Genomic DNA, 21,844 nt, shown 5'->3' on the forward strand with positions numbered 1-21,844 from the left:
GAATGGAATAGACATTTTTACAAATACATTGAATATAATTTGCTATTGGATAAATGAGAAAGGCACAATTACACCATTAGGTGGATTAAAACAGGTTTTTTTTTATTATATTTAGTATGCATAAAGAATGTTTTATTTTAAGGAAGTTTGAAATTTTTTGCAACCATAATTTAATGTAATAAATGAAATTGTAATAATGGGGTAAACAATAAATCACTATTTTAATTATATTGCCAGTTTTTCAGAAGCACCATTCCGCTTGGTTAATTATTTTTCCACCAACTATTCTGCATAATTTGAATCGTGATAATCTAATGAATCGACTGATAGTCTTCTTTTAGAGTTTTGAAAAGGTTTTATATGGATAAACCGGTGGCAAAACTGAACACAATTTCTCCTACGCATACCACCAAGCGCTCAATTCTTACAAATGCTCAAAAAAGGTTTCTTGAACCTTAACCCTCCGGAAGTCGCGCTTATGGCCCACTGAACGAGCAGTCGCTGGTGCCCTAAGACGATTTCGCTAGATTTTCAGAGCAGCGTGCACTCAGTGCACTAGCGTGACTGCCGGAAGCCGGAGCAAACAATACAATATTTCACCGTTTTTACGCGATAAAGGACCCCGCGTGAATGGCGGTTTTAATCTATATCCGTTTTTCAATATTTAGCTGGACTGAATTAGCATAAATATTTCGTGAAGTGTCAATACAGTTTCGACATGTCATGTATCATGGATACATCAAATACAGAAGGTTTATTCAGAACAAAAACAATTACTCACTTTTTCAAGTTCTAGGAGGTGGAACCGTAGTACTTGAATAGCCTGCACCATCTGAAAAAAAAATTAAATTGTTATCAAAAACGTATAGAGTGCTCAATAATACATAGGTCTGACGTTAAAGTGCCGATAAATATTCTGAGAAAATTTTTATGATATGCAACCTTAAACGTTGATATCAATACGATATTCAATCATGCACAAGAAGTCATTGAAAGGAACCTGTTCGTTACTGCTAAGAATACTTCTACAAACTTGCATGCGCTAATGGATAGTAAAGTTGCAAAAAATAATACATAGCGTATTTTCTCTATCAACAAAATCGTCGTAAATATTATCGCAATCAACAAAATAAAACTATGAGTATGACAAGCGTTGCAAGTAAGAAACTAGGTATGATAGAAAACCAGTAAAGTTGATTCAGAATACTTACAAGTGAGTCTACTTCGGGATCCGCCACATAAAAGGGTTTTTCTTGTCGTATCTGCAGATGCAAAATAGAGAAAAAAAGATATCATCATTAATCAATCCTAATTACAAATTGTACAGATAGTTCTCTTTAGTTCTGATTGTTTCAAAAAGGTTTCAACTGGCCTGATATGCGGCGACATACCGGACGCTGCGGGACACTATGGACAATGAAGGCCAATCGATCGCTCTACAATCGGCATCAAATATACAAAGAAAAATAGAGGCGCACGATTTTTCGTTTCAGTATCATGCAGTATGGAAAAAACAAATTCTCATCTTTTGCCCAGAAAAAAGGTAATGGCTGACACAGTAAGATCATACAGTTAAAGAATTTCGATCAGCGACAACAAGTGCAATGTTCCGTGAAATATTTCATAATAAAGCAAAATTACCGAAAGAAACAAAAGAGCCGCTCAATTGCAGTTACCTTGATTTCAAAATGTATGTCGCAATGATTTCATTTGTTTAAGACATTAGAATACGTTATTCGTTCATTGGATACGGCTGAATGCGTCGGGTGGTTTATTTGAAGGGTGAATATTCAAAGTCGTATGGCCGTCAATTTTTCAAAATTTGTTTTATTAATTTTTTAACCCTAGAACGTTGCACTGGGGTAAAAATGTACCACACGCCTTCTTTAGAGCCGTGTGAAAACGAGAATTCGGCATTTACCGACCTGGGATCCTAACCATAATTCAATTTAGAATTCCTAGTAAGAGTAGGAAAAGGTGGTATAGCCAGTTTGCTTATAGCCTTTCTGGAAGCAGGTGTCCAAGTTGGCGTGGGGTACATTTGTACCCTAGTGTACGGTTGCCGTTTGTGTTTCGTCAGGTTTCGTGCTGTCAGTGGAAATGTGATTCGTGACAATAGCAGTTTAAATACTTGTTGTTTTACTACGTAAGTAACACTATAGTAAAGACAAATAATAATGACGTAAATCGTACGAATAAAGTTTTAAAAAGGAGTGGCTCATTAATAAATTTTAGTACTAGGGACATCTGGTCCTTCAGATTTGACGGCACACCAGTTTAAAGTTTCTGTTGAGAGTGCACTGAGAAAATGACAATTATCAACGTAGGCCTAGATGCATGAAAATAAATAGAAAAAACCTGTTTTAATCCACCTAGAGGTGCAATTGTGCCTTTCTCATTTCTCCAAACTATGATTTAATAGCTGGTTCGTACAATATAACTTTATGGAAATGTCTTTCATTCTTATTACACTTGGTAAGTATATATAAGAGCACCTTTTTGCATTCATCGCGGTATCGGTTTGAATCGGAGTTTTCTATGTGATCGACCTCCACAACCCGTAACTCCGGTGCTGGAAGTCGGATGGAGATGGAATTTAATATCAGTTTCTGGGGACGCAACACCTTTCATTTGAGACTAAGTTGAGCAAATCTAGCCATTTTCGAGAAACCAATATAACCGTTATTCTGACTTTGGATGCTTCCGGATCCGTCGATGGTGGCCAGTGTGGCCAAAGAGACTTTGAATGACTGCTGGGGACCTAGATCTACAAATTCAACAGTTGTGTTTACATTTTGGAAAAAAAATCACCTTTTTACATTCATCGCAGAATTCGTTAGAATCGGGATTTGCTGCGTGATCGTACGTATCACCCTGTAATTCAGGAACCAGAACTCGGATCCACACAAAATTCAACAGCAGCTGATGGACCTTTCATTTAAAATTAAGTTTGTCAAAATCGGTTCAGAAAATTCCGAGAAACTGATTTGGAAAAATCAACAAATTTTGTTTTGTAACCATATTCTTCAACTCGTAATTCGGAACAAGATGTCGGTTGAAAATGAAATTCAATAGCAACCTATGGGAATATTATACCTTTCATTTGAATCTTAGTTTGTAAAAATCGGTTCAGCCATCTTCGAGTAACCGATGTGGACATTTTGTTAACAAATCCGCACATACACACATACATACACACATACACATACACACATACACATACACACATACATACACACAGATATTTTGCGATCTCGGCGAACTGAGTCGAATGTTATATGAGACTCGGCCCTCCGGGCCTCGGTTAGAAAGTCGGTTTTTGGAGCAATTGCATAACCTTTCTATATAAGAAAGGCAAAAGAATAATATTTAATTAGCTTAATAAGCATGAGTTCAATGTTATCTTCATGTGATTATAATTTGCAAAGGTTGGTGGAATGCGTTTGAACGTGTAGGGAATGGGGGTTTAGTAGAGTGGGTGTGGAGGATGCGTCAGAAATCCTTCATCTTATTTCGGTATACGCGGTGGATGAAGGAAATCTGGGCGTGAGGGTGATCCAAGAAGAGGGGAGTGATGAAGGAGGGAGGTGTAAGGGCAAGGGGGGGGGGGGTGGGAAGGGGCGGCTACGCAATACTCAACTGCATATTTTGCCTTCCATTTGAGACTTGGTTTGAGAAAATCGGTTCAGTCATCGCCGATGAACCGATGTGACTTTAATTGTGGAATATGCCCGGAATTCCGGAATCGTCGATAGTGGACAATATATTCAAAGAATGTTTGATTGGCAATCAGTGATCTAGATCTACGATTAGAAGTAATTTGGTGACCATTTCAATAGTTTTTAGCCTCTGAGGTATTACGATTGTACCGATTTATATGGGAAATTCCAGTGTATCCTTACTAACACCCCTGTAACTCCGGAAGCAAGAGTCAGAACCGAATGAAATTCACCAGCAGTCAATGGCATTACTGTATCTTTCATTTGAAATTAAGTTCGTAAAAATCGGTAGAGAATTCGTTGTGGAATGGGTGTGATATTAGCTTAGGAACTTGGCGGGTTCCCCGAGGGCGTCATGAACCGTCATAGGTGGCCAATGTGGTCAAAGCTGCTTTGATTGATCATTAGTGATCCAGACCCGCAAACTAGAGTAATGTTACATCAATTTTAATATGTTTTACATCATTTGAACATTATGGTGGTACCAGTTTATATGGGAATTTGCTGTGTGACCGCACTCTTCAACCCGTAATTCCGGAACAGGAAGTCGGATCAACTAAAAATTCAATAGCAGCTTATGGAAGCGTTATACCTTTCAGATGAAACTAAGTTTGCGAAAATCGGTTCAGCCATCTCTGAGAAAATTGTGTGAGTTTAAATGACACACACACATACACACCCACACATACACACACATACATACACACACACAGACATTTGCCGAACTCGACGAACTGAATCGAATGGTGTATGATACTCGGCCCTCCGGGCCTCGGTTAAAAAGTCGATTTTTACAGTGATTGCATAGCCTTTCTTTATATGAGAAAGGCAAAAAGGTTTGAGAAAAAAAAAATTGGCAATTTACTTCGACATGAAGTTTGACATCGACATAATATATTTTCAGCGTTCGGGTGCTCTGCAACTTAAACAGATGATTCAATTCATTAAAAAAATCCATTTATATCTATTAGTCAAAATCTTATACTACGAAAGTTATTTGCAAAATACCCCTGTTCTATAGCATTATTAAATTCGACAGTTCGACAGTTAAATTCTTTGATGTAGAAAGAAAGGTGGAAACAGTTTTCTGTACTTTATTTAGGTAATATTTTTCAGTAGGGCAATATTTTTCAGTAGAAAATAAAGGACAAATATGAAAACGAAAACATGTTTCGTCAAACGTATTTGAGTAAAGCCATGTCAAGTGATCCTCAATTGCAGTCTCTACGCATCGCTCGATCGAGATAGAAGTGTTTTGTTTTCGGTCTGTTGGAAAAAGAACAGTGCAGTAATCCGCGTTCAAGGTTATTTTGCCATTCTCTGCCTCTTCGAGGTTTGGACTTTTATTTTCTTTTGTGCGTGTGTTAACCGTTAGGCCACATTCCTCAACCTTTTGTTCGTAAAGCGAGGATTGAACAATAACCAGCTATTTAAGCTGGACTGGTGCGTCGTGGGAAACGAGTATACAGATAAGTGAAATCTACCTTTTTGATACATTTACGGCTTTTTCCCGTCTGCGCGGGCGCTGACCCCGTGCGTTGACGGTGTCGATGGCTTCCTCCCCGGATGGCCAAATGGAGATCGAATCGACTCCTAAGGCTCTCCCCCGACCCAAACAATATCCAGAGCTCTCGACCGGTCCCTTTGTGGTCTTCTTTCGGCCCAAAACAAAATCGCTGAATCTATTACAGATTTCAAAAGACCTAACGGAACGGTTCTCGGCTGTGATCGAAATAAAAAAGGTCCGCTCAGACAGGCTGAGGGTCGTGCTGACTAACTCAAAGCAGGCAAACGATATTGCTTGCTGCGAGCACTTTACGAAGGACTATCACGTGTATATTCCAGCTGTGAAAGTACAGTCTGAAGGCGTTGTCACCGATGACAGTTTGACATGCGAGGATCTGCTGCAGTACGGGATTGGCCGTTTCAGAGACCGCTTACTTCAGCCAGTGAAAATACTCGAGTGCAAGCGTTTGCACTCAGTAGTAGTTGCGGGGGATGGTTCAAAAACGTACCCCCAATCAAACTCTTATCGGTTGACCTTCGCTGGTACCGCTTTGCCAAATTACGTCCTCTTGCACAAGGTTCGTCTGCCTGTGCGTCTGTTTGTGCCGCGGGTCATGAATTGCACAAAGTGTAAACAATTGGGTCACACAGCCACCCATTGTAGCAATAAGGCCCGCTGTGGAAAATGCGGGGAGAATCATCTAGATGATTCGTGCAGTAAGAATGCTGAGAAGTGTCCTTACTGTGCAGAGAATCTGCATGATATCTCGGCATGTCCCGCGTACAAACTACGCGGGGATAAACTAAAACGTTCCCTTGCTGGACGATCCGAACGTTCTTTCGCAGAAATGCTAAAGAAAGCTACACCACCAACCTCAACAAACATCTATGCTCACTTGCCTCCTAACGAGGGCGAGGCTGATGACCCACAAGAGGGAACATCTACTAGGGCGCCTAGAAGTTATAGGAAGAGGAGGAACATTTCCTCTCCTAAAGTTCGTTGTAAAGGCCAGAAGGTATCCCTTGACGGGACTCAGAAAGTCACATCTATTGGAAGTGTTGCAACCAAACCGAAGCAATTAGCTCCTGGTCTCGGAGGATTAAACTCAGAGAAGGAGTTCCCAGCACTTCCCGGAACATCAAAAATCCCAAGTGTTCCTCTGTTTCAGTTCGAGAATAATCGCGGCACTGGAATTATCAAACTCTCGGACATTGTGGACTGGATAATAAAAACATTCAATATAACTGATCCTATTAAAAGTCTTATGTTAGCTTTTCTCCCTACAGTAAGAACATTTTTGAAGCAGTTGACTGCTAAATGGCCCCTCCTTTCAGCGATTGTATCCTTCGATGGCTAACTCATCGAACGAGGTCACGGATTTGATCACTGTTCTACAGTGGAATTGTCGAAGTATCATCCCGAAAATCGATTCCTTCAAAATTTTAATAAATAATTTGAGTTGCGATGCATTTGCATTATGTGAAACTTGGTTAACTTCCGACATAGATCTCAACTTCCACGACTTTAATATTATTCGCCTGGATCGAGACACCCCCTATGGAGGAGTGCTTTTGGGGATCAAAAAGCGCTATTCCTTCTACAGAATTAACCTTCCCTCGATAACAGGTATTGAAGTTGTCGCTTGTCAAGTAACAACCAAAGGCAAAGATCTTTGCATAGCTTCCATATATATTCCCCCCAACACCGCGATTGGGCATCGCCGGCTACATGACATCATAGAATCCCTGCCTGCACCGCGACTAGTTTTAGGCGACTTTAACTCTCACGGTACGGAATGGGGTTGCCTTTATGATGATAACCGTTCCTCTTTAATTCACAATATTTGCGACAACTTCAACATGACAATTCTAAACACGGGTGAAATGACACGGATTCCTCCCCCACCTGCGCGCCCAAGCGCTTTTGATTTATCCCTTTGCTCGACCTCGCTAAAGTTAGAATGCACGTGGAAGGTAATCCCTGATCCCCACGGTAGCGACCATCTGCCGATCGTAGTCTCAATCAATAACGGCTCAAGGCCATTGGAAACAATCAATATTTCGTATGACCTCACACGAAATATCGATTGGAAGAGCTATGCTGCCGCGATATCCGACAACATCGAATCTACTCAAGAACTTCCTCCGGAGGAAGAGTACAGCTTTTTGGCTGGCTTGATTCTCGACAGCGCGAATCAAGCTCAGACTAAGCCAGTACCCGGCGCGAACATACAAAAACGTTCTCCCAATCCCTGGTGGGATAAAGAGTGCTCAGACGTGTACGCAGAGAAGGCCGCCGCGTTTAAGACCTTCCGGAACGACGGGTTACCCGCTAGTTTTCGACAGTACGCGACGTTAGACAAGCGAATGAAGAGTTTGATGAAAGCCAAAAAACGCGGTTATTGGCGCCGGTTCGTCGACGGATTAACGAGAGAAACATCGATGAGCACTCTTTGGGGAACAGCCCGACGTATGCGAAATCGAAACAGTACTAATGAGAGCGTGGAATATTCAAACCGTTGGATATTCGATTTCGCCAAGAAGGTTTGTCCGGATTCCGCCCCGGCACAGAAGATCTACCGCGCCGCGTCCCGTCACGATAACGCGAACGAAACACCTTTTTCGATGGTGGAGTTCTCACTTGCTCTCTTGTCGTGTAACAATAAAGCTCCAGGGCCAGACAGAATCAAATTCAACTTGTTGAAGAATCTGCCAGACTCTGCCAAGAGACGCTTGTTGAACTTATTTAATAAGTTTCTTGAGGCTAACATTGTCCCACACGATTGGAGGCAAGTGAAGGTCATCGCCATCCAAAAACCAGGAAAACCAGCCTCCGACCACAATTCGTATCGACCGATCGCAATGCTATCTTGTATCCGAAAGTTGTTCGAGAAAATGATCCTATCCCGCCTCGACAATTGGGTCGAAGCAAATGGCTTACTGTCAGATACACAATTTGGCTTTCGCAAAGGCAAAGGGACGAACGACTGTCTTGCGTTGCTCTCAACCGAAATTCAAATGGCCTATGCTAGTAAAGAGCAGATGGCATCAGTGTTCCTAGATATAAAGGGGGCTTTTGATTCAGTTTCTATCAACATTCTTTCAGAGAAGCTGCACCAGCATGGTCTTTCAGCGACTTTAAACAACTTTTTACTAAACTTGTTGTCGGAAAAGCACATGCATTTTTCGCATGGTGACTTATCGACATCACGATTTAGCTACATGGGCCTTCCCCAGGGCTCATGTCTAAGCCCCCTGTTATACAACGACATTGATGAATGTCTTGACAATTCCTGCACGTTAAGACAACTTGCAGACGATGGCGTGGTGTCTGTTACGGGACCCAAAGCTGTCGATCTACAAGGACCATTACAGAATACCTTGGACAATTTGTCTGCATGGGCTATTAAGCTGGGTATCGAATTCTCCACGGAGAAAACTGAGCTAGTTGTATTTTCTAGGAAGCGTGAACCAGCACAACTACAGCTTCTATTAATGGGTCAAACTATAGCTCAGGTCTTCACAGTAAAATATCTAGGGGTCTGGTTCGACTCGAAAGGTACTTGGGGATGCCATATTCGGTATCTGAAACAGAAATGCCAGCAAAGGATCAACTTTCTTCGTACAATAACCGGAACGTGGTGGGGTGCCCACCCAGGAGACCTAATTAGGTTGTATCAAACAACGATACTGTCGGTACTGGAATACGGATGCTTCTGCTTTCGATCCGCCGCGAACATACATTTCATCAAACTCGAAAGAATTCAGTATCGTTGTTTGCGTATCGCCTTAGGGTGCATGCAGTCGACCCATACGATGAGTCTCGAAGTCCTGTCGGGCGTTCTCCCGCTGAAAAATCGATTTTGGGAACTCTCATATCGATGGCTCATTCGATGCGATATCTTGAACCCGTTGGTGATTGAAAATTTCGAAAGGCTTGTTGAGCTCAATTCTCGGACCCGTTTTATGTCCCTGTACTTTGACTACATGGCGCAAAATATTAATCCTTCTTCTTACAATCCCAACCGTGTGCATTTCATAAATACTTCTGAATCTACTGTTTTCTTCGACACATCCATGAAAGATGAGATTATTGGAATTCCGGACCATATACGCCCACAAGTGGTTCCAAATATTTTTTATAATAAATTCCGAGAAGTCGACTGTTCTAAGATGTTTTATACTGACGGATCAAACCTCGAAGGGTCCACTGGCTTCGGTATTTTCAATCAAAAGTTCACCGCCTCCTACAAACTCAGTGACCCTGCTTCAGTTTACGCCGCAGAACTAGCTGCTATTCAGTATACCCTTGGAGTCATTGACACATTACCCGCAGACCATTACTTCATCGTCTCGGATAGTCTGAGTTCTATTGACGCTATTCGCTCGATGAAACATGAAAAGCATTCCTCGTATTTTTTGGGGAAAATACGGGAGCTACTGAGTGCTTTATCTGACAAATCTTTCCAGATTACCTTGGTGTGGGTCCCTTCTCATTGCTCCATTCCGGGCAATGAGAAGGCGGACTCCTTAGCTAAGGTGGGTGCCATTGATGGTGACGTTTTTGAAAGACCAATTTGCTTCCACGAATTTTTCAGTATTACTCATCAGAGAACTCTCGAAAGTTGGCAAACCTCGTGGAGCAATGGGGAGCTAGGAAGGTGGCTACATTCGATAGTCCCTAAGGTATCGACGAAACCTTGGTTCAAGGGGATGGATGTGGGTCGTGACTTCATTCGTGTGATGTCCCGACTCATGGCGAACCATTACACGCTGGATGCACATCTCCGACGTATTGGGCTCGTGGAGAGTGGTATCTGCGCTTGTGGCGACGGTTATCACGATATAGAGCACATAGTCTGGGCGTGCACCGAGTACAGTTCGGCCAGGTCTCGGCTTATGGACACCCTCCGGGCCCGAGGAAGACCACCCAACGTCCCGGTTCGAGATGTGTTGGCAAGCCGCGATGTCCTCTATATGTCCCTTATATACACCTTCATAAAAACCATCAATATCCAACTTTAACTGCCCCTTTTTCCTTATCATTCTCAGAAACGCTCTCTTCCACCTGTACCATACACCCACGATGGTTTGATGCGACTCCAAGGCGACACAAAACATCCCTGTCGAATGAGCCAACAAACACGGGACCTAAAGCACGAACATCACACGCACAATTCGAAATGTAGCCGATCAACATCTGAGCCGCACTACGAAATCGTCTGGAGAAACCCCTGCCATCTCGAGGACGACCACCCGGCGTCCCAGTACATGATTCTTCCTGATGAAGACCACCCTGATTCTGTAATCCATCCGTTGATCTCCCGAAGTCTGAAACTGAAACAATGTTCTCCCCCTGCCATGTTTGTCCACCCTACTTCCCCTGACTCTTATACACAGAAGTAACACCCCTTCCCCCCCCCAAATATCTTCATGAAGCATTTAGCTCTTCTTGCCTTTTCTAGTTTTAACTATTATATTATATGATCTCGTTAAAAATGCCCAACTCTACTACCACATAAAATAACTCTAATTAATGTCTCCGAATCTTTACAAAATTTAATCACGCCCTCTAATTATTTCTACTTTTAAGATAGTCGTAAAAATTTTCCCCCTTAGTTAAACATTATTTGCTCCAATAATCTCATTGCTAAAAATGTCAAACTATATTGCCATAAAAACTAAATGACCCCCTAATCTTACGAAAATTATACTACCCCCTTGTGTATATGTATAGCTATAAATTAGCCTTAGTTTAATTTCAAAAATCAATATGTAAGCCCCTAGTTTTAAGTAATTTAAAATGTGAAACAAAACAAAATTGGCACCTTTAAGCTAACGCAAACCTGCCTTATCAAATAAACGAATTGAAAAAAAAAAGTGATCCTCAATTTTTTCGCAAAATCACCGATTTTCATGAGATATGTTTTATTGTATAGGGATTATGGTAAATAGCTTTTGGTATAAATATTTCGTTAAAACTCCTTTTTTCCTTTGAGATATTAACCCTTAAACTTTATTGCATGATAAAATTGTAAATTTTATATCTCAAAACCTACTGAAGATAATTGAATGAATTTTTGTACACTTATGGAATGATATTTACACTATCTCATAAAAATAATTTTACAATATAATTATGTGAATAACGGTACTTTTCATCTACTTAAAAATTTCAATTGTATTTTTTCTTGTGTGCTTCACGCTAAAAAATTTCAAAAGGTATGTCAAATTACGCGTCAATCTCTCACCTTCAATAATCTGTATTAATAATTTTTCTTGTTTCTATCGAGAGTTTGTGGATGATTTTGTAACGGTGCGTACCTTCAACGCACGGCCCACTTTGATGCAGCCCGCGAGAACTTACATATTGGCAACGCCGCATGTAGCAACGTCCTACTGCGTATCGCTTTGGCAGAGCATACCTTATGTCCAAAATTGCCATCTTCGATATTAGAGCAAAAAGATAAGCTTTTCTGTGCGGATGTTTAAAGGTGAACATATTCCGAGTAATTTGCATGGTTTTTAGTGTTATATTTTTCAGGAATTATTTAATTTTCTGTCATTCAAACTCTCAAACCGGCGCGCTCGGATGTTGGCAGTTGCTGTGCAAACTTGAGCAATGGATATGTTTGAATCTGCATGTATATGACTTTTTTTTGCAAATTGGCATATTTTACCACTATTTATCGTCAGTTGGTTCTGTCTAGGTGTTAGCACAGTATATTTGCTCAAAAAACATTCGTTTGTTTTTATGTTATAAATATGGTTCGACCAACCGAATACTGTATTTCGTTAATAAAGTAATGAAGATTTTGAATTATAAATCGTTGATGATTTACTGAAATTTGATGAAGTAAATAATATCTTACTAGAACTTGGAGAACCACTAATTAACAGAATTGACAGAAGCAATAGCGATAAAGGAAACACGCCAATGCGATTGAAAACAAATTCAAAGTAATTTTTTTCGCAAGACACTTCGTTGTTTATAAGTAAGATCACTCAGTGGACATAAACAAGCGAAGTAAAATGCTGTTTTCATAAAATGTTCCATTTTCCTGCATAATGTAGCATATCATTTGTATCTCTTACGTACAGATCGAGTACACAATAGCAAACGTTACTGTTTGATACATGTTTGTTTACCATCTCAAATAAGCACAAGATAACGACTTAACTATATTAACCACCCATGTGGGGTAACATGCAACAGTATTTTGTCTTATTGCTATTATGCCTTGAGCCAGCTGGCTGATTGAGCGTTCAAAATAATAGTCTGTATAGCATTTCAAATCACATTTTAAAGGTTTAACACACAACTAGAATATAAAAAGGCTCTGTAAATACAGAACAGTACCAGGAAGTCGTCTTTATGCGAACTTCTCTAGCAGTACTAGAAAATGTTAAAATTCTATCTTCCTATACTCAACTGGATTTTTCTAGCATAATAGTCCGATTGCTTGGAAAAGATAATCGTTGACAGTGTAAATTAATAGGTTTTATCTGCTTTCAATAATATTTTAAGACAACAGTATAATTTAGTTTTAGCCGTTCACTGAAACTATCCCTGGCTGCAGTGTTCCAATGGAATCTAATCATGTTCATTGCGATAACCTCAGTTCTATGGATAATACTTGCAACTATTAGTTCTGAAATGAAAGGTTGAAGTCCCAATATTTAGCCTTCCCTACTTTTGTGAGGAAATCTGGAATAAATCGAATGTTACAGCTGTTCGAAATCGCTGTTGTTTGTAAACAACATGGGCATAAATTTTAATTAAAATAAAATAAAATGAAATAAAATAAAATAAATGCAATTAAAATTAATAAAACGTCCAAATTATAGTACATTTGGTCAATTCGGGTTGTCACTAAGTCTCCTGGAGGTCGGCGCCCAGAGACCTTAAACATCTTAAATCGCGCACACTTGTCAGAAAATCTTTTACTTAACCCCTGTACTTACTAACAAATATCCTCCTCCCGTAATATTTGAGAAGTGCGTAGACATACGGCCCCTAGCAAAAGAAAGTATCGGACTAATATTCCTTCCCTTTCCTTCCACGATTTACGTTCGGGCCTGGCCCGTGCCGGTATTGATCAATAAACACTTTAGGATTGTCAGGAATTGCACATTGAAAGATGTTTTGCTACTCCCAAGCATAATTATCTACATATTCCCTGTGCAACTTTAGCTAGTCCAGATCGATAACGTAGCAGAAGCCATGGGTGGTCGCACAAGCTCAAGCTCAAATTATAGTACATTTGGTTGGTTTACTAGAGGTAAACAAAAAAAATGCTGCATTAGACTTCAATGAAGTTCGTGTGTTGCAAGTTACCCCATATGCGGGGTTACTTGCAACAGGCATAATTTTTGGCCATCCTAAAAGCAGGGAATGATACTTTGATATGATAAGTACCATTTAGTATTCTTCATACTCCCATTAGGGCTTGTACATGTTGAATATTATTCTGGAGTTTCAGAATTTTTAGTTATACCGCTTTGAAGTTGAAAAGTGTTGCAAGTAACCCCGTTTGACGGTACCTATTAGTAGAATCAAAATACTATAGGCTGAGTGGAAATGAATCACGTGAAGGGGAAATTAATCAATGAATTGATCGAACGTAAATAATAAACTTTCGTTGTGCAATTTAGTAACAAATTAGATCAAACTACCTACACATTCGACTCAAACGTTAAACCCAAGCGCACAAAGCAAAATGAATCAACGCTGATGATGATGGCTAGAGCGAAAGAGACTACTAATACCACGATACTATGTTAACCGTGTTTGCAAATGGAGCTCGCATGTACAAACTATTTTGTGTACGAATAATTATACATAAAAGTGTGCTGAAAACGAGCACAACACAAAAGATAGCATAGTGTTTGAACGGCAAGCACAGTCGCATTCACTGGGCACCTCCACAGGCAGTGTAACGGACTTCTAACTCAGCTACACTGGCTGTGAAAACACACAACGCAGTGACCTGCTTCATCTGCCGCTCAACAGGCAACTGGGCTGCACTGGCGAAATCCGTCCGTTTAAATAGTCGATGATGACGTCATTCATAGAAGCGTAGCGCGCTAGGTACACAAATCTGTCGTGCTGGACTAGGGAAGCGCTATCTTCTGTGTGTAAATGAGCGATATTTTGACTAGGTTGTTCATTATTTAAATTTTTAATGCCATGATATCAAAAATCTTTGGGTTTATCTATTGGAATCTATTATTAGAACTATTTCGGGGCGATATGCGCAAAAAAATTGAAAATTTATCGTGAGATGGCTGAATTATATGCGTTTAAAATTGGACCACTTTTCGTTACATACCATTTTTGTAGAATTTGCAACGTGTACCCCTATATCGAAAACAAAGACGTAGTCCTACGTCAAAAACTGGGTTGATAATAAAAACGATGTTTTGGATGTTCACAATTTTAAACAAAAAGTAGCTTGAAATCTAGTGCTCCGATCTGGATGAAATTTTGCAAAGATATTTTCAAAAGTATGTACTTCAACTAATATTTTTTTCGATTTTTCTGACCCATAACCCCTTAAGCGATTTTTGCAAGAATTTAGTTTAAAAATATCGTGCTTTAAAGGGAAAAGAAAGAGCAAATATAAATTTTTCAACCAGTCGTCAGAAGAATTTCAATGAATGAACAATACAGGAAAAAACGTCACATGTTTTTATAGGATATGAGCTGGAGCCGTCAATAGTAAACTACACTTGAATGTAAGAACAGGAAATAAGCTAGCGCTGTTTTGCAGATTTCTTTTATATTGCGCACTTCCCACCAACCTGGACTCCGCACTTTTAAAGTGCGAGTGATCAAACTGCTACTGAAAACTGCGAGCTGTCAAAAAACATGTATTTCAAATGATAGAGATGGTACTTTCATAGACAGACTGGTCGAACTAACCAGTCTATGAGAAGAGTTTAATAGAAGAATAGTAAGTGCGCAGTTCGATTTGAATCAAGTTTTTAGTGCCACAAGCAATATTTGAAAAATAAACCAGTACATTTCTACTATTCAACGGTGGGCAACATTTCAGGAATCAGTTAAACATGTCTCTACCGGCGAGTTTCCTTATTCAAGGATTCTGTTAGTTAAATGTTTATAAAATTAAACTCTATTTAACAGATTCAATTTAATAATGTAATTGTTTTTAATATTCAATGCAAGAAAATTTTAGGAAATCGTGGTAGAATAAAGGAGAAGAGCACCACAAAAATCCTATTTTTAAAATAAAAGGTAAGACACATCGTTCCAAAATGTGTCCCTTTTTACTCAAGTACTGGAACCAAACTGTCGTCTGACTTTATCTTCAAATGAATGTAAAGCACCCGGATTTTATACTTTCTCAAGCTCTATTTCCATCACACGATTGAAGTCATGCACAAGTAATACACTTGCATCAATGACACGCAAAACGAAATTTGCCCATTTAAGCGATGCTCACCTTGATTGATTTTGGCTTTCGAAAGTTTTCTTGCTTCTTGACAAGTGCTAATATTTACACTACGTGCGTAGTGTCTGTTTCTCCCTCCCAGATTTACACTATTTCATAAAAATATTTGTTCTGTGTAATTGTGTGAATAACGGTACTTTGCATCTACTTAAAAATTTCAACAGGGATCTTTAGGGGTGTGCGGGTTAAGGCATTTTCTGATGCAGATTAGTACCGTGAGATAATATCTCAGTCCTTTTTCAATTTTTTGGCCCGAAACTATTGAAAAAAACATTTTTTAGTTTGTTTCCTTTTAGGACAATAACACATCCAAACCCATGAGACTTGCACGACTCCATAGGTTGCCTTATCAGATCTACCATAGTTTGCAGATTAAACTTAGGATGGCAGGCTGCTAGCGGATTGACAAAGTACCAGATCATGTTGTGTGGGGTGCTGTCCCGGTTAACAATGAGGCGAACGAGATATTAGCAGATACGTTATTTGAGTGTACTCGTAAGGACACCCGCTACCAATACATATGAAAAACTGGCACAATTTTTTTCAAATTAAAGATCCCTATTGTATTTTTTTCTTGTGTTCTTTACGTTAAAAATTTTTACAAAGTATGTCAAATTACGCGTCATTCAATAATCTGTATTGATAATTTTTCAATTTTGTTCTTATCGAGAGTTATGGATGATTTTGTAACGGTACGCTCTTTCAACACACGGCTCACTTTGATGCAGCCCACGAGAACTTACATATTGGCAACGCCGCACGTCTCAACGTCAGAATGCTCATCGCGTAGGAAGTGTGCATCGCATGACCAAATGAAACCACATCTCTAGATTGGTGCAAAAGAACGAATTTTTCTATAGGGGAGCCCGGGGCTAGTTGACGGTTGGGGTAAGTTGGCGGAATCCCTTTTCCTCTATTTCTATTAGACATACAGTGCTGCCTCTTCTTGTGTACCTCAAGTTATGTGAAACCCGTTATCCAATGTGTTTTTGTTGCAAAACAATTTGTTTGGTAGAAGTTGTGGGTGATATTGTATTTTCGAGCATACCAAGTAAATTTTCCAAAATTTAAAATACATTGCGTTATTTAGAGTGATTTTTAATCTATTTCCCGAATGATTATATTTTTCGATTCGATAGCGCGTGAAAAGAGCTTTCAGTATCCGTATGGATATTACATCTATCCACAAACAAAAGTTAATTTGTAAATAATTTGTAATAAAATATGCGGCTGGGGTAAGTTGGCGGTGTTGCACGGCAAGTTGGCGGCACTATTAACGATGCAAAAAAAGTCATCAAAAAATTTTATTTCTGGGATTCACTCCAAAGTAAGAAAATCTTTTTCTTATGTATCTCGCCAATGTAGAAGACACTTGTTCCGGCCAATTGCATGAAGAATTTCGAAAATTTGCTTTTGAATAGGGAGTACGCGTCAAAGTCAAAGCGCCGGGATACTGAAACTTCAATATACTAGCAAATGTCGGTTAATATACAGTTTTCTCGAAAAGACATTCAACACGTTCGTAAAGGACCCTTGAAGTAATTGCATCTTCATTTGATTGCTTAGTTTTTGGCGTATCCTCACATACTGCCAACTTACCCCGGGGCCGGGGTAAGTTGGCGGGTTTTCCGCGTCACATATTTTTGTCTCTAAAAATGGAAACAATGCATCAAACACTTTTAAAAAAAATCAGAGATGTTGCCAACAGTCTGCTCTTTCATACCGCGTGTTCTATTTTTCAAGATCTAGTTACATCAAAGCGGTAAAAATTTAAAACTGAAAACACCGTCAACTAGCCCCGGTCTCCCCTACGGATTATCAAAGGTTAATATTTTCCGGGTATTTTGAGATACTTTCAGTTTTTTTTTACCACAACAAGTGCACAACAAAAACAATAGTTGTTTAATGAATACTTTTTTATTACAATTTAACGTTATTATAAATTAAACTGTATCGCAAAGAACCGAAACATAACTCATATAATACACTTATGTTATTGTCATCTTTAAAGATTCTTTTGTTATGGCATTTTCGTTTTTGACAGTGCACTATACCAGTGTAGTTGGGACTATACTCATTTAAAATAGGGTGTAATCATTCTATCTCATTTTTTGCACTACACCGGTGTAGTACCGGGCAAAAACGTAAACGGTATTAGTCAATGTTTCATCCAAATTCATTATTAGTCTACAACATTAAACAGGAAAATGGAATATTTTATGAAAACAGGATTTTACATCGCATGTTTATGTATTGAATCTGTTTTTCAATCGCATTGGCAACACTTCTTTATAGCTATTTCTTCTGTTAATTCTGATTATTAGTGGTTCTTCAAGTTCTAGTAAGATATTATTTACTTCATCAAATTGCAGAGAGTCATCAACGATTTATAATTCGAAATCATCGTTACTTTTTATACGGAATACAATATTCGTTTGGTCGAACCATATTTATAACATAAAAACAAACGAATGTTTTTTTCGAGCAAATATATCGTGCTTACACCTAGACAGACAGAATGTAGATTCAAACATGCTCACTGCTGAAGTTTGCACAGCAACTGCCAACATCCGAACGCGCCGAATTGAGAGTTTGATTGGCAGAAAATTAAATAACTCCTGAAAAATATAACCATGCAATTTACTCGGAATACGTTCACCTATAATAATCCGTACAGAAATGCGTATATTTTTGCTCTAATATCAAAGATGGCCATTTTAAACATTACATACGCTCTTCCAACGCGATGCGCAGTAGAATGTTGCGACATGCGGCGTTGCCAATATGTAAGTTCTCGCGGGCTGTATCAAAGTGCGTTGAAGGAACGCCCCGTTACAAAATCATCCATAACTCTCGATAGAAACAAAAATGAAAAATTATCAATACAGATTATTGAAGGTGAAATATTGACGCGTAATTTGACATACTTTTTGAAATTTTTTAACGTGAAGAACACAAGAAAAAATACAATTGAAATTTTTGTTTGATGCAAAGTATCGTTATTCACACAATTATATAGTAGAAATATTTTTATGAAATAAAGTAAATATCATTCCAGAAGTGTACAAAAATTCATTCTATTATCTACAGACACATTCCACGCACTTGTATCGCTTACCTCATGAAAATAAATCTGTTAATATAAGTAAAAGTCTGAAATATGTTGGTGTAGGTTTAAGGCTCACAAATCAAAGATATATATATATATATATATATATATATATATATATATATATATATATATATATATATATATATATATATATATATATATATATATATATATATATATATATATATATATATATATATATATATATATATATATATATATATATATATATATATATATATATATATATATATATATATATATATATATATATATATATATATATATATATATATATATATATATATATATATATATATATATATATATATATATATATATATATATATATATATATATATATATATATATATATATATATATATATATATATATATATATATATATATATGTATATATATATATATATATATATATATATATATATATATATATATATATATATATATATATATATATATATATATATATATATATATATATATATATATATATATATATATATATATATATATATATATATATATATATATATATAAATCATGTTTTTTTTTAAATTTTTCACGAAAACAATGCACGATACCTATTATATTTTTTCAGAATCTATTAGTACTCATCAATACCTTTCTAAAAATGTGCTATTTTTATATAACAAACTTTGAAATCGTTCTTTCACAGGGGTGCACTGAAGTGTTGTCCCCTAACGCTTTCCGTTACATTACGGTAAATCCTTCTGCAGAGATACTTTGGGAGCCTACAGAACAGGATATAGACATAAAAGATATAAGCTACCTATTTCAGAAATATCGCAGCCATGCAGTGGTATCCCGATCAAAAACACATAACAAAAATATTTCAAGACTATATCTCGAGCTGTTACTTGTTATAATTTTCTGTTATTTTAACTACTAACGAGACCAGATTTATAACACAGCTTATTACGAAAATTGCATTCTGTTATAATCTTGTTATTGCATTCTGATCGGGATGAGTGGCCTAAGGGGTGGAAAGAGAGGGGGGGGGGGGTTATGCCGTTAAGGGGAAGGCCTACCTTATAATATCACAAAATAATCGAGTATTTATTACATCTATCAATGGATAAACTATCTAAGAATAAATCAATAATTTCAGAACAGGGTTCAAAGATATGGAATGGAATGCAAAGATATGGAATGGAACGCAAACAAATATGAGAGCGCATGGAAGAATTTGGTCATAGGGAATAACACTCACTTGTCCTCCTTAAATATTCTTTCAAATTGACGGGATAACACTGTTCAACACACGATCGGGGAGCAGAACAAAAAAATGGCGAAAGTTTTGGGTCCCAGGAAACCCCTGGTGAAGAAATTTTTGAAAAAAATTGGAACCGGGCTTTACAGTTTAAAACCAAAGTTTGTATGGATAACTAGGGGTGTTCAAGAGGCAATGGTCATCTTAAATTATCGCATAAGGTCTTACATAAAATGCTTATTAAATCGAAAAAGTAATCTATGCAAGTTTTTAGTTCAATCGGACATCATTAAGGGGGTACTGCGTTTGAATATTGTTTTCATAATATAAGAAAAAATCCAAAGGGGGAGTACATGAAATGTTGAAAATCGAAAAAAAAAATTTGTCGAAATATGTCTGAAAATAGCATGAAGCATCCGCATCTAGTGTTTTGAACAAACGAAAACCGCTGAAAGCAAATTATAATTTTTTTTAGATCCAAGGACTTGGAAATTTTTGAAAAAATGATTCGATAATCGAAAATTTTACTGTAAAGTCCTACGATTGAAAAAAACCTGTTTTAATCCACCTAGCGGTGCAATTGTGCCTTTCTCATTTCTCTAAACTATGGCACGGAGGCTTTTTATGTTCAACATAATTGTGGAAATGTCCATTACATTCTTAGTACACTTTGCACTTATACACAATGGCATGCCAGCCACGAACTTGATGAGCTACGTGTCGACGGTGAAACACTTGAAACAAAAAAATATCATACTCCATTAGCCTAATCAGCATTAGATCAATGTTATCTGCTTGCTAACTCATTTTGTCATGCGGGGCTGGGTATGTGAAGAGGGCGAAAGTCCCATGAACGAACGACTCCCCAGCTTAAATTATTATGCTTTGTGATACAGTGGTGGTTTAAAGATGACGGGGTTGAAAGGGAGGGGTATGAGGGCTGGATGGGGTGGTGGTCTGAGGGGTGATTTAAGGAGATTTTTAAAGGAGGGGCGCGAACAGTAGAGGGGGGGGGGGTGTAACCCCTCTCCGTAAACCATCAACTACGCCTCTGTTAAAATCCAGAAACCCTAAACGAGTCGAAAAAAAAATTAGGTTGACGTTTTTCAGAGTGATTGCATAACCTTTCTATATGAGAAAGGCAAAAATGCCAAAATCCAAAAAAGTGAATCGTAGTCAAATTTTTTTTTCGAGTTTGCATCAAATCTCGACGTTTCATGCACCTTGAACACATTTAGCATCAAAAATAAAAATTCTATTTTTAATTTTTCCTATAGTTTATATGAGAAATTTCTGTGCGGCCGTACTCTGAAACCCGTAATTCCGGAACCAGAATTCCGATCGATCCAAAATTCAATAGCAGCCGATGGGAAGGTTGCACCTTTCATTTGAGACTAAGTTTGGGCAAATCGGTCCAGCCATCTCTGAGAAAAATGAGTGACATTATTTGACACATACGCACATACATACACACACACACATACACACACACATACACACACACATACACACACACATACATACATACACACACACATACAGACTTTTTCCGATCTCGACGAACTGAGTCGAATGGGCCCTCCGGGCCGGGATTAGGTTGACGTTTTTCAGAGTGATTGCATAACCTTTCTATATGAGAAAGGCAAAAATGTGCCAAAATCCAAAAAAGTGAATCGTAGTCAAATTTTTTTTTCGAGTTTGCATCAAATCTCGACGTTTCATGCACCTTGAACACATTTAGCATCAAAAATAAAAATTCTATTTTTAATTTTTCCTAT

The 21,844-nt window shown here is 38.0% G+C and overlaps 1 protein-coding gene across 3 annotated transcripts in view; it reads right to left on the minus strand.

Moving 5' to 3' along the window:
* The window catches only part of LOC131682711 (homeobox protein homothorax-like), a 904,179-nt gene that overhangs the window by 541,820 nt on the left and 340,515 nt on the right, over window positions 1-21,844 (minus strand). For all 3 annotated transcript variants that reach the window (XM_058964749.1, XM_058966262.1, XM_058965417.1), the window contains exons 4-5: window positions 1,212-1,262; window positions 782-832 (exon numbers count right to left, since the gene is read on the minus strand). In XM_058964749.1, coding sequence (XP_058820732.1) covers window positions 782-832; window positions 1,212-1,262 — 102 coding nt within the window. The remainder of the gene's footprint in view (window positions 1-781; window positions 833-1,211; window positions 1,263-21,844) is intronic.

The sequence above is a fragment of the Topomyia yanbarensis genome, chromosome 1, assembly GCF_030247195.1.
Source record: "Topomyia yanbarensis strain Yona2022 chromosome 1, ASM3024719v1, whole genome shotgun sequence".
Lineage (NCBI taxonomy): Eukaryota > Metazoa > Arthropoda > Insecta > Diptera > Culicidae > Topomyia > Topomyia yanbarensis.